Here is a 14,929-nt window from a genome sequence, read left to right as displayed (position 1 = left end):
AGTTTATACTATATGCATAACAAAAATCTTTGTAAAACATTTATAGTTACATATAATTCAAATAAGGCAGTACATTAATTTTGATTAAATAAGGAAGCAGGAGACCGTCAGCATAAAGCATAGCTTGACTGGGCTGATTGCCTTAGGAAGTATAACTCGGGTTTGCCTCTCACAGAAAGTACAAATTTTTTGTTGTTGTTCTACATTACAATTGTACGCTTTAGAGGGAAAAGGAAGATGTGAGTGAGTGCTGTGCGAGTGCAATAGGTGAGTTTTAATCAAGAAAATTGTCTTAAAATCAAACCAAAATCGGCAACAAATCAGGAATTTATTTAGTCATGCTAATCTTTCCAACTTGCGGCTTGTCTTTAACATTGCACACTTCTGCACTATATACATATATGTATTACAGCTGAGACAGCACTGCATCCAACATGATATGCATATCCACACCTAACCACATGATGTCATTGCAAGTCAAGCAATTTTTTTCCTAGATACTCTCGACCGTTATCAAACCATATGTTTGATAGGTACTTTATTTTCTGCAAATCAATATACATAAGTTACATAATCATGAACATGTGGGAAATATATAAAGTAAATTTCAAACAGAGTCGTTTGACTTGCATAAACAACGATATAATAGGAAATTAATGATATAATATACAGTATGCATGTCTATGCAGCAGGGATTACAATAACAATTGTAGTTAAGAAGCGATTATGCAGAGGGCCGCCATTGTAAGCATTGCTTGAAAAGATGGCCGGCCCGAGGAAAGGGTAGGGACGTACTAGATTCGTTAACGATACAAATTCTGCTGCGAAGATAGCAGGGGAAAATAAACTCTGACATGACTGGTGGTGAATGTGCGTGCAAGTGCACAAGGGCAGATAGGCTGGAATTTATAGAATAATCGAATCGGTTTGCTGGAAGAGGAAACGATATGCGATGTTGCTATCGGGAGACCAACATTAGTCATATATATTATTAGTTTTTAGTTCGTATTGAAGTATACTGTAATAAAATGTGCTTCTTTAAGTTTGCTTTGAACGAAAACAAGGAGGCACATTGCTTCAACTCCTCAGGAAGAGTGTTCCATGTATCCGGACCGTGATGTCTGATCGACTTTTGAGCAAGTAAAAGCTTTGGATTACTTAAATGAAAATCATGGGAACGACGGGTAGGGTAGGGGTGAATATGGTCATTGGTTACTAGGGCATTATGAAAAAAATTATAATAAATTTCGAGTGTGTTTATACATGGCAGTTAGGTATAAATGTATATCATGGGCCTTTAGAGTTTTTATATAGGCGATAAAATATGGGATCATTGTGAGCCAAGAAATTTGAATGTGTGCATATACGAAGAGCCTTTTTCTAGAGATGAAAAATTGTGTTCAATTTAGTTTTGCTACAGTTGCCCCATACAATATTTCAGTACTTTACATATGGTAAAAACAAAGTGTTATATAACATTATTAAAGTTTGATCGTTAATTAAAATATTCTATTCTCCTTAAAACACCAGTTGCTTTTGCTGTTGTAATATTCTGGACATGAGTTTTCCAAGTTAGATTGCTATCTAGGGTCACTCCTATAGGAACTTGGTTGAATGTTTCTCATCAATGTTTGTATCATCAATAGAAATACTTTGAGGAAGGGGGGGGGGGGGTTGGGATTGAAGGGTATGAAAGTGTATATAACATGTCTTATCAATATTCAATGAAAGCTTGTTACTTCTAAACCATTTCAAGATGTTGCTTAATTCCATATTATTTAGTGTATCGACCAGTGTTACAATGTCCTTGTGGGAATAAAAAACGTTTGTGTCGTCTGCAAGTAAGATGAAGTTTAAACGAGGAGAGGAATTGATAATATCATTAATGTAAATCAAAAAAAGTAGGGGCCCGAGGATAGATCCCTGAGGGACACCACATGACACGTTAGCATATGATGAGTGGCTGGATTTAAATGCAACATATCATTGTTCTCGATGACTTAGATAACTTCTGAACCACGACAAAGTAATCCCATTCACGCCATGATTATGTAATTTTTCAATTAAAATGTCATGATCGATAGTGTCAAATGCTTTATTAAGATCCATAAAGACTCCAATTATATGCTCCTTTTTAGTAAGCGCATCAATTGTCGACAGATTTGATTATAGCATAATCGGTAGAAAATCCTTTCCTAAAACCAAACTGATTCGCATTTAATATTTCATTTTCAATCATGAACGAGTAAAGACGCTTGTAAACTACTTTTTCTAGAATTTTCGATATTGCAGGTAAAAATGAGATGGGTCTATAATTTTTCACCATTAATGGATCTTCTCCTTTATAGATGGGGATAACTTTGGCGATTTTGAAGGAGTCTGGATACTTACCGTTAAGTAGGGATAGATTGAATATATATATGGGTGAGAGGGACTGCTAGGAGGTAAATTATTTTTTTTCAACAAATTAACCCTTAAGTTATCAGGCCCAGAGGATTTACTACATTTCAGAGATCGAACAGTATCAATAATTTCCGATTCATTAATTGGAGTAAAGAACAAAGAATTTTGATTACTTTCAGGTAAGTAATCTTTATAATTTTTTATATCATTTATGGGAATAGATGCTGCTAAAGAAGGACCAGCATTGACAAAGAAATTGTTAAAAATATTTGCAATTTGGTCAGGATTGGTAATGACATTATCATTATGAGTAATGCTATCAGGACATTCCGTAGGTTTCTTTTTGAGTATTCCATTAACGCTCCGTAAAGAGCACTTTTATCATCCTTATCAGATTCGAGTTTATTTGAAATATATGATTTACGTGAAACTCGAATCAAAGTAGTTAATTTGTTTCTATATGTTTTATACCTTTTCACGTTTTCAGGAGTAGGTTTTCTCAGAGATATTTTATAAAGACGGTTTCGAGTAAGAATGGAATGTATAAGACCTTGAGTAATCCAGGGTTGCCGAGCTCTTTTCCTTCCATTTGTTTTGGGAGTTAAAGGAATATGTTTATCATAATAATCTAATAGTTTTTGTAAGAAAATTTCGTAAGAAGAACTAACATCTTGTAGTTCAAAGACGTCATTCCATTGTTCTTCGAATAAATCTTGATTCAATGAATCAATATTTTGTGGCGTTTCATTTCTATGCATTTTCAAGTGTGGTTTAGGTTGGCGTATTGGGGTTGTTACAGATTTATCATTAATCATAAAAATCGGTAGGTGATCGGATGTATCTGAATAAAGAATGCCGTTCGTGCAGGTTTCAACTATAACGTTAGACACTATAATTGTCTATTAATGTTTTACTATGGATGGTGTTGTTTATTCTGGTGGGTTTATTGATGTGGGGATACAGTGAGTTGGAAAGTAATATGTCATGGAAATGGGTGGGTTGTAATAAATCTATATTGTAATCTCCCGTCAAAAAAAAAAAAAATGGATTTTCTCTCTCCAAGAATTTCGTTAGCACATTGGTCGAAGTTGTCAAAAAACGATTGAATGTCATTTTGTGGAGGACGGTAAATGGTACAAACTATAATATTCTTCTTATTATCATTTAAGATTTCAATAAATAAACTTTCTGCTCCCTGAATGCGCAAGTCGGTTCGAATTTTTAATCTAATTTGATTATGAACGTACATGGCAACCCCACCTCCTATGCCACGCTTTCTGTCATGTCATTACGAATGAACACATAGTTAAGAAATAAGCAGTATCATAATATGTCAATACAATCTCCTTTTTGAAAGGAATGTTGATATTGCCTTATTTAAATTATGGAATTTTGGTATGGGGAAACACGCATCAATTATTATTGGATAGGATTCTACTGTTACAAAAGAAGGCTCTTCGCATTATTTGTAATACTGTCCCATATTCTCATACAGATCCTTTGTTTTTTGATAACAAGATTCTGAAAATTAAAGATTTGTTTTTATTACAATTAGGGCAGTTTATGTATACTTATAATAATAATTGCCTCCCGTTTGTGTTTAACTCCATGTTTATGCGCAACCGGACATACCATAGATACCCAACTAGACAATCAAATGAATTTCATTTACCTCTCTTAAGAACCTTGTTAGCTCAACAGACTTTTATTTATGTAGGTCCAAGATTCTGGAACTCCCTTCCTATGGATATAAAAAGTGCACCTTCATTGAATTCTTTTAAAACGAAATTGAAAATGCTTCTTTTGAAGTCTTATAATGTAACTGAATGTTTTTAATTTTGTAATATATTTTGTGAGCACGATATCATCTTCTCTTCTTTGACCGAAAGGCTGCGTTCCCTTGAGGTATCACTTATTTTTACTACCTGGTAGTATTCTATACGTGCTCTCGTTCATTCGTCCTCACAGTTGAATCTCTTCCGCTGGAAAGCTGCTCGACAATTTGTCACTTTCGAAAACACCTGGCTAATTGTCTCTGTGGGCTTTCGCCCTTGGTGTATGCATCAACAAATTTTTGGTTTCTCTCTCTCTTCTCTCTCTCCAACTCTTTTCCCAGTTTGTTGTTTCTTTTTTTTCACACTTTTGCTTTCTTTTTTTCTCTATTCCCCGCTTCCCCAGTTTCCCGCACTCTTTGTAGTTGTAAGTTTTCACCCCATTTTCCCCCTTTCCCTCAGAGGTATCCACATGTTACAAGCTTAGTCTTTTGAGTGGGTACCTCCACTTTTTTTCTCCTCAGTGTGTATATATAGAGTGTATGTATCTTTATTTTACTGATCATGTAGACAAGAATATGTTGTTAATCCTGTCTGGTCATATATATTTACAACGAGTCGCATGTCAAGTTCATGATATTGTTTCTTATACATTCTGTTGAAGAAAGAAAGTGAAAATAAAGTTTGAATTGAATGTGTCATTTTACAATATTCCTGTTTGACAATATAGAGTGGCTCGGGGTGGAGTGCGGGTGAAAGAAAAGAGGAAGAGATAAAGGCAGACTCCAGAAAGGGGGGGGGGTGGACTAGAGAAAGCTGGTTTCGATATATCCGTGTATAATACGGGTAGAGAAGAAAGGGAGGATATGGAGGCAGAGACCGAAGGGAAGACAAGAATCTGGATGCTCTACAACAGGGTAGAATACGGGTATAAACTTCGGACATTAAACTGTGGAGACAAAGAACGAAAGAAGAGACGAACTGGACAGAACTGGTTGTGATACAACAGAGTGATAGCTGCTGTTGTCACTGAAAAAGGGAGGGTACGGCATTTCAATTTGAAGTCCTTAACAACTATTTTAACTAACAATCATTCATAACAAAGGCGATGACAAGGTAATCACACAATGACGTATTAAACAGCGTAGGACAACTATGCAATAAAGACATTCTTGCTAACAAGCAATCAAACAAATAGTACATTGACTTCATTTACATTGTTAGTTTATGTATCAACAGAAACGTAACAATTTGTTGGATGCGAACAGTGAACTAAAGAGACTGCAACAATTCATGTATTTGTGACAGTAAAACCAGAGTGAGTCGAAATCGACAAGTCACAAAAAATGTCTTTCATGTATATACTTGTCAAGTTAATTCAGCGACGTTGCCGAGCGTGAAAAGTAGTGGTTGGTGTATGGACCTCGATTTAATTATCTTTTTGGTACTACTGTGTCAGTAACACGAGATATATATAACTTAAATTGTTCATCTACTGTACTGAAATGGAACACAGTTTGAATCTTTGCAACTGATTGACAAATTGCCCTACATCGACGTAAATAAACACTGAATTGATCAGTGTTTTAGTAGTAGCCATGATAAAAATCATGGGCGTACATAGTCGAGCAGGATTCGAACCTACGACCTCCTGATCACCGGACAGGCGTCATCTCCACTAGACCACCGAGCTTTCGCCCGACAGCAAGTGTTGGCTCTAATCCTTATAGCATGCAGCGGGTACTGCTTTGTTATTCAAATTCATGAAATTCTTCCGTCGAGATGTTTTCTTGACCTACTGTACTGAAATGGAACACAGTTTGAATCTTGATCATCACGTTATGTGGTGAAGCCACAGCAGAATCAAAAATAAAGAAATACATTGGAAGAAAATGTGGTGACTTACCACACTTTCCTCATAATCACTCATAAACTGCAATGTCGAAAAATTTTGAGCAATCTCTTTACTTGTACAAGATATCATTTGTATAAGAATCACTTGTAATTTGCCCTGAAGGAAAACTTTAATTCTAGTCTGTTTCATTCTGTATCATAATGAACTACAAAATTAAACTTTTGTGACTTCAAAATGGTTATTTCCCGACTCCAGTTTTACAGAGAATAGTAATTTCGATTTCTCGTTTCCGTTTCTCTCCCTCCTGTGATATATACTCTCTCCACTGCCTCTTCCTAGAAACTCGTCCGAGTTGATACGATATGTCCGTAGTACAAAGAGCTTCATAACCCGTTCTTTACGGGAACCTGGTATACCAGGTTCCCGTGGGAGCAACTGATAAATGGGAACCTGGTATACCAGGTTCCCAAGATGAAGACAAGAGTGCCTGCTTTCGTGACCTAAATTCAGACTTCTTTGTGTTATAAGGGCCCTAAAAATGGGTTAGATATAAAGGTTAGAGTTTGTTCTACCAGCGCTTGTTCTCTTTCTGTTGGAATAATTTGTATATCACAGTATTCTTTTTTTTTTAACCTTTGTTCTGATTTAGTTTACCCTTGCTCTGCTACAAAACTCGTATGAACATGTACATTAGCGATTAAGGCTGATTAAGTAGATTTCTGCGTTCGCTGGCCCCAGTCACCGCATTCTGGTGCCTGATTTTTTTTTTTTTTTTTTTTTTTTTTTTTTTTTTTTTTTTTTTTTAGAACACACAGCACACGTTCTATACATCGCACCCGATCGATATTTTTTATTGTTCAAGGGCACAAATGCATGTAGCTGACCGAGGGGATGCATGCACCGCTTGACTGCTTTCGCACAAGTAGATTACTAACATGTCCGTTCTCTGTCGATGGGCAAAGATAATCTCGTTTGGGGGCATTAAAGGTATTTAGAGAATTGCGGAAGGAACGGGATATGTACATAATATTATGTACAAAGAGGTTCCCCCTTTGCTGAGATAAATATAATACGAACAAGTACTCTTTTGCCACCACCACTTTCCCCACGACAAATTCATCTATACGGTTGACTATAGTCCGTCAACTATGCACTGCTGTACCAAATTCCTCGGAAGAACTAGATAGAATATTATTCTGTTCACTATTTCTTGCCTCATCCGACGAAATTCGGCCTTTTGCATACCAGATTTGCTCTTCCTCGTTTTAGTTCTTAAATCAACTTACCTATGCAAAATCATCTAAAGGATCGTTTAAGGAGCAATACTAAGTAGTGGATGTGGACCTGTATGATTAGAGCGGTTAAGCCCTCAAAATCATGAGAATTGTGGAAAATTTGACTACAGCGTGGAACAGTGTTTGTACATACCATAAGATTCATTTTAAGTTCGGGAGGTAAGTTTGATTTGACCTCTGATAACTTCCAGAGGTTAATGAACCGTAAATATATTGATGTTTGGAGGCATTTGTGAATGATAGATATGGTTACGATGCAATATGCATTTGTACTACAAAGAAATTATCTTCCGATTCCGCAGGGCATTAATAGGTTTCTACCTTTGACCTGTGATGACCTTAAGAGGTCAATGACCTCTAAATACACCGTATCACCGTATCATGAAATCGATCTTGCAGTCTGGACCCTCTTCCAACTTGGCTGCTCAAAGAGTGCCTTGATGAGCTGCTTCCGGTTCTAAAAAAAAAACATCATTAACACATCATTGTCATCGGGTATAGTTCCAATACCTTTCAAGACATCTCTTGTTTCCCCTCTGTTGAAGAAACCGAACCTAGATCCCGATGTCCTGAGCAATTACCAATCAATTGCCAATCTGCCATTTGTGAGTAAGCTTCTTGAAAGGATTGTGTCTTCACAGTTGATGTCTTATGTTGACAGTAATCATCTGCTTCCTACAAACCAGTCAGCATACCGCAACCTCCACTCAACAGAAACTGCCTTGTTGAAAGTGCTCAACGATCTCCTTCTTGCTGTCGACAAGGCAATGAGGCTGCTCTTCTTCTTCTTCTTGACTATTCGGCTGCGTTTGACACGCTCGACCACACGTTGCTACTACAACGACTTAGTGATTACTATTCCATCACAGGCACTGCCATCCAATGGATCAAGTCATATCTTCAAGATCGCACACAGAGGGTGATAATCAAAGGGACCTGGGGCCCGTTTCGTAAAACTTGTCATCAGTGACAACTGCCACATTTCTATGACAAATTTTGCTCTCGGCCAATCAGCTGCAAGGGTTTCAGTAGCTTGTCACATCTATGACAACTTGTTACTGATGACAAGTTTTATGAAACAGGCTCCCGGTCACGTCCTAGTCCTATCAGCTGCGGAGTTCCGCAAGGATCCGTTGCCGGCCCCCTTCTTTTCTCCTATATACAGGTCCACTCACCAGAATCATCAGTTGTCATCATGGAGTCAACTACGCTATGTATGCTGACGACACTCAAATTTATGTCACCTGGCGATAGGATTGCTGCTGTTAATTCACTGAGAGAATGTCTCAACGACATCAAAGCCTGGTCCACTGCCAACAGACTCCGTCTGAACGAAGACAAGTCTGAACTCATCCATTTCTCATCACAGTTTAGGAGCACAGATCCTCTACCAGATCTAACTACTCGGGATGGGGTTATTAAGGTCTCTGACTGTGTTAGAGACCTTGGCTTTACTTTGGACAAACACTTAACTCTTAAACACCATATCACAAACATTTGTAAGTCTGCATCATGGGGTATCTTCAAAATAGGGAAGATCAGGCGTCTGCTTGATCAATCATCAGCTGAGCGGCTCGTCCATGCCTTCGTCTCCTCCTATCTGGACTACTGCAACTCCCTCCTTGCCGGCCTCCCTCTTTCTCACATATCCCCTCTCCAACGTATCCAAAATTCAGCCGCTAGATTAGTCTCCCTTAGTAGGAGACATGACCATATATCTCCTGTTCTCCGCTCACTCCATTGGCTTCCATTCCATTCCCGTATTACTTTCAAATCCTACTTCTGACGTACAAAATCACACGAAATCTTGCACCCATATATCTTCAAAACCTAGTCTCTCTCCGCTCCTCCTCTTCTGCCAGACCCCTCCGTTCATCTTCCTCTCTCCAATTACTCCATAGCCCACGTGCAAAAACCCGTTATGGTGACCAAGCCTTCTCTTCCATTGCTCCCTGCCACTCTTTGGAATAAACTCCCTCTTTATATTCAGAATGCCTCATCTGTCGAATCATTTAAAATTCTTCTCAAAACTCACCTGTTTAATCAGTTGTATTTTTTTTTTTTCTGGAGGTGCACACAGTTATCAATTATTTTATCACATGTATTTTTCTTTCCTCTTCTAATTTGTTACTGTTAACGCTGATTTTGTTAATGTTATTGTGTTTTCTAGTCTATTTGTATGAGTAGCAAAAGTGCGCTTAGAAACGTCAGTATGAAGCGCCATATAAATGCAATTAGTATTATTATTATTATTATTATTATTATTATCTGTGATGACGCTATTCAGGCATAAACAAAATTGTCTTCATATATTCCAAAGAGCACGGACAGGTTTCTACCTTTGACCACTGATGACCTTGAGAGGTCAGTGACCTCAAAGTATCATAAAATTGATGTTTGGAATCATTGATTAATGGTAGACATGATGATGTTCTAGAGAACATTAGTAGGTCCTATTTATTAACAAGCTATAACCTTTGGCCTATGAAAAACACACAAGGTCAGAGACCTCCAGATATGAGAATAATATTGATATTGCGATAGTTAATAGTTAATTGTTTATAATGTAGGGCCTAAAAACTATGCATGTCTGTTGCAAAAACTTTGGTATTTATCGGCAACAGGTATGTGCACATAGCAATTAAAGGGGCCCTGAAATCCAAATGCATGTTGATTAGTGTTGATTTATGATACCCTGAACATCACTTTTCGGTAAAATAATAACTTGCATGTTTCTGTCATATTAATGTGACTAACAAAAGACATGGTGAGGGAACATGCAAGTTATGCTGAGTCGAGGGGAAGGTGCATTCCAATGTCTTTTGTTAAACATTTCAGTACTTTAGCAATGATTGACAGATGAGGTCATCTCAAGAATATTAATATGGATTCGTTTGGAAGGTATTTTTTGTGGGCGTTCCCAAGTAATCTGAAGAAAAATAGAAGAAAAAAACCGTTAGAAATATATGGAATGTTTCTAGACATTCGTTTCACCGCAAAAGTGATGTTGAGGGTATCATAAGTCAACACAAATCAACATGCATTTGGATTTTAGAGCCCCTTTAAGGAGTGTCAATCTGTTTTCACGGGGGGTGGGGGGTGGTTGCAACTTTGAAAATATTTGCAGGGGAGCGGAGAGTCATCACTTAATGGGAGTTGACAGGGTGCGGGAGGGGCATCCCCCTCCCCAAGACGGAGTTTATCAATTTTTGGAATCCGGTGCATACATTTTGGTGGAATATTCGGGAAATTATCGATCTCCAAAGTGTACCAAGTCTATATGGAAGGGAACCCAGCATGGCCAGGGTCGGAGAGGGTATGGTATTCCACTCCCATTCGAGAGAGCTTTTGCATTTTTAGAATTGAGATTCAATGATCTGGCACACATGCACTTTAGGAGGAATATCTCGATTTTTGTATCAGAGAGGTGTCGTACGTCAGCCATCTACAGGAGCCGCGGAAGCGGGTGGGGGGGGGGGGGCTACAGCCCCCCACACTTTTGGCTCTTAAAAAAAAAAAATCGTTAAAAAAAAATCGTTAAAAAAAATCGAAAAAAAAATCACAACACCCATGAATTTCAATCTCCAGAGATTCCGCCCTTAGATTCTTCTAAGCGGGGGGGGGGGGGGGGGGGGGGGGACCTTGACACCCCCCCCCCCGGTCTCGCAGCCCCCCCAAACTGAAAAACGTTCCGCGGCCCCTGATCTACACCATGGAAGGAGACCAATCGAGGGAAGGATACGAGCTGAACTATCTTCTTCCACACTATGGAGCTTTTGTTTTCTTGGGTTTGCAATTCTTGGTGATATTTGGGGGAAAATGCTTATTGTCCACCCAAATACATGTAAGTGTAGCCATAATGAATGCATGGAGGGAAGGATGATAAAGCGAGGGGAGTGTATGGAAGAGGTTGTCCCCCAACTCCTCCCATGCGAGGGAGCCTTGCTGCATTAGGAATGTAAATAAAAATCTTGTATACACATTTATGACGGAATATTTGGGAAATTATCAATAAAAGGAGAGAAGGAATAAATGGGTAGAAACCGAGGAGGGAAGAGTAAATTGAAAGAGGATACTTTCCTCCAACAAGTGGGAAGTTTTAAATTTGTTGGAATTGAAATGACAGATCTGGCGCATACTTTTTATGATACAGTAAAAAAAAAATAGTTATTCTCAAAAGTACTAAGTGTATAACAGGAGACCTAACGGGAGAGGGTGTATAGGGAATTGAGTATACAAAGGAAATTTTGCATTTTATGAATTGAAATTCAACGATCTGGTGCACACTATACTGCATAGGTGAAATATTCCAACAATTTTCTATCAAAAAGCGAAAAAAAATCCACATCTCAAAAAGTGCTTGGGGTCATAATTTCATGTCCCCACCGCTCCCCCTCCCTATATTTTCTCGGGAGGCTGGGCAACTGCCTCTTGCCCTCCAAGATGGACACCCGGGCATATACGGGATAACTTTATTTTTTTTTTTAAATCTGTAGAGTTCAATTAAGATATCTCGTTAACACATTTTTCATAGAGTTAAGGAAATTATAAATCCCCAAAGTGTGCTACATTTATGGAAGGAACCAAGAAGGGGGACGGAGTCTATTGGAATGAGATATCCCCTCTAGCAAGAGGAGGATTTTGCATTTTTCAGAATTCAATTTCAACAATCTGATGCACATTTCAGAAAATGAACTTTGGGCAGTTTTTTTTTCTCTCTCTCTCGAAATAAAGGGAAAGCGAAAAAAAAAAATCCACATCTCAGGAATTATTGGGATGGGGATCAACTGCCCCCTGCCACCACCCCACCCCTAGGACGCCCCGGTATGTGCTATGGGTGTGTTTTATTCCACTAGTTGAAAAGAAGAGAGAATTGTAAGAAACAATATTGCTCAGAGTGGAGGGCGCAAGGGACTTTTTGGTTAAAATAATTCCAAAAGCACCAGATTTGGCACACATGTAGCCAAAACCATACTCTTTCGAATTTTGATGGGCGCCAAGAAGGGCACACTCTGGGGGTCCATATTGGCAAAATCCTATCCGGCCGCCATATTGGCAAAATCCTATCTGGCCGCCATATTGGCAAAATTCTATCTGGCCGCCATATTGGTTTAAAGGTATATGGCAGTATACCAAACTAAAGGGGTTACAATCATTAACAAATCAGTTTAAGAGCTTTTCTGGGTTAAGAAAGCCGATTCCTAAGTTACTTTTTGTGATCTGAGATCAACTTTGTCTCATAAAGTCTCCCTAAATGTTATTTGGGGGTTCCGTGAGGGGTAATTAAAAAAAAGATGGATTGCCTACAGCGACTGTAGCACTTGCCGAGGGCTGAAAAGGACGTTTTCTGGTGAACCCCCCCCCCCCCCCAGTATTTTCACCTTTCTGCAGTAGTCATGGGCAGTTAATATAATTTGGGAAAAGCAGTATTTTCCATTAACCTGCTGGAAAAGTTGGCATCTCTGTTATAGGTGTTATCAAAAGTGTTTAGTTCAGATTCTTCTGAAAGCATTACTTTTATACATGAGCTTCATGACTTTGAAAGGATGTAGGCTCCCCCGGCGGCTGGAAAGGGCGGGTAGTAAGTAGCCAGAACTGTCCCACGACTTGCATACAATATATCTGCTTTTCATGTTAAAGGCAACAACGGCATACAGTCATTATTACTAACGCCTTTCTCTAAGAGTATATAGTAATTTTCAGCGGATCTTATTCAGACTGCGATAACAAAATGATTATATATTAGAAATACAAATATATTGCTGCGGTTCTGCTACGTTCTAGCTTGAGCTGTCACGGGGGATGGGGTCACTCTTAACTGTCATTCATGCTGACATTACTCCTATAAAAGAGCAAAGAGAGAAGCATGAAGGAAACCTATGAGAAATAGGAATTGAAGGTTTCCAAGGAAATGTAAGTTCTTAGCATCAATATGTACATCAAAAATGATTAAGAACTGACCAAAACAAAATATTCATATAAAATAAACCCTGTAGAGACATACGACTAATTTCCATATTGTAGTAAATCTATTGTATTAGTAACATAACTATTTATTTGGCTTTGTATAATCATATGGTCTCTGAAAATGTAAACAGTGTGTACAATGCTTTTATGTTTTCTGCTAAACTTATTTGTTAGTGGGGGAAAGAAAAGAAAAGAGAAGTCTACCTTCACAACACCAACGGATGTCTCAAGGTGGAGGTGGGTTGGAATGTCTTGTAAAGAACACCAACAGTAGTAAGTGCAGAATGATTGGCACGCTATCCTTTGAAGAGAAACAATACTTTTTTTGCTTTTTTTAAACACAAGATGGTAGCAGAAAGACAATTGATAATCTATCTTGCATGTGAAATCAAACAGAAGTTTTTCTAAACATTTCAATAGGCATCTTAATGAGTTACAGTCTTTGCAACTGATTGACAAATTGCCCTACATCGACGTAAATAAGCACTGAATTGATCAGTGTTTTAGTAGTAGCCATGATAAAAAAAAAATCATGGGCGTACATACTCGAGCAGGATTCGAACCTACGACCTTCTGATCACCGGACAGGCGTCATCTCCACTAGACCACCGAGCTTTCGCCCGACAGCAAGTGTTGGTTCTAATCCTTATATCATGCAGCGGGTACTGCTTTGTTATTCAAATTCATGAAATTCTTCCGTCGAGATGTTTTCATTGCAACTGATTGACAAATTGCCCTACATCGACGTAAATAAGCACTGAATTGATCAGTGTTTTAGTAGTAGCCATGATAAAAAAAAAAAAAAAATCATGGGCGTACATACTCGAGGAGGATTCGAACCTACGACCTCCTGATCACCGGACAGGCGTCATCTCCACTAGACCACCGAGCTTTCGCCCGACAGCAAGTGTTGGTTCTAATCCTTATATCATGCAGCGGGTACTGCTTTGTTATTCAAATTCATGAAATTCTTCCGTCGAGATGTTTTCATTGCAACTGATTATTTCATTGCAACTGATATTTTTTTTTTTTTTTTTATCATGGCCACTACTAAAACACTGATCAATTCAGTGCTTATTTACGTCGATGTAGGGCAATTTGTCAATCAGTTGCAATGAAAAACATCTCGACGGAAGAATTTCATGAATTTGAAGAGTTACAGTCTGTTGAACATGTCAATATAGTGTGAAAAACAAATTGAAGGCTACCTGCAATAGGCCACCTGCAATACAGCCTGACATAACACCAACTTTTATCGACACAATCGATATTTACTGGTGATGGAGAGGGGCAACAGTATACGAATGATTTATGAGTTGTGAGTGCATTGGGCACGAATATCGCACGAAGCGCGAGATAAGCCACTGGTCTATTCAACAAGGCGCGTAGCGCCCGGTTGAATAGACCAGTGGCGAATGCACGAACAAATGTAAAAAAAAAAAAAAAATGAATGGTATACCATTGAGATTACCATTCATTTACCCTTCAGAATCTACCACTGAAATATTCTGGTACTATTCGTTTTACCATTCATATACCATTCAGAATCTACCACTGAAAATATGAATGGTACTATTTACCATTCAATTTACCATTCAAAACTACTAATTTTAGTAATTGGAACATCTCATTTGCAT

General features: G+C 38.3%; 1 protein-coding gene across 1 annotated transcript; it reads left to right on the top strand.

Annotated features, from left to right (window-relative positions):
- Positions 1 to 5,041: 5,041 nt before the first annotated feature.
- Positions 5,042 to 9,111, top strand: LOC140243983 (uncharacterized). The gene is made up of 3 exons (XM_072323645.1): positions 5,042 to 5,092; positions 7,871 to 8,089; positions 8,491 to 9,111. The coding sequence occupies exons 1-3, from the start codon at positions 5,042 to 5,044 to the stop codon at positions 9,109 to 9,111; spliced, it is 891 nt and encodes a 296-aa protein (XP_072179746.1).
- Positions 9,112 to 14,929: the final 5,818 nt, after the last annotated feature.

The sequence above is a fragment of the Diadema setosum genome, chromosome 20, assembly GCF_964275005.1.
Source record: "Diadema setosum chromosome 20, eeDiaSeto1, whole genome shotgun sequence".
Classification (NCBI taxonomy): domain Eukaryota; kingdom Metazoa; phylum Echinodermata; class Echinoidea; order Diadematoida; family Diadematidae; genus Diadema; species Diadema setosum.
This window is presented reverse-complemented; position numbering and strand designations above follow the sequence as displayed.

Coding starts and splice junctions, on each gene's coding strand:
- LOC140243983 (XM_072323645.1), top strand. CDS start 5,042: ATGGAGGCAGAGACCGAAGGGAAGACAAGAATCTGGATGCTCTACAAC. Junction 5,093..7,870: donor TCTGGATGCTCTACAACAGG/GTAGAATACGGG, acceptor CCTCTGTTGAAG/AAACCGAACCTAGATCCCGA. Junction 8,090..8,490: donor TCCTTCTTGCTGTCGACAAG/GCAATGAGGCTG, acceptor TCCTATATACAG/GTCCACTCACCAGAATCATC.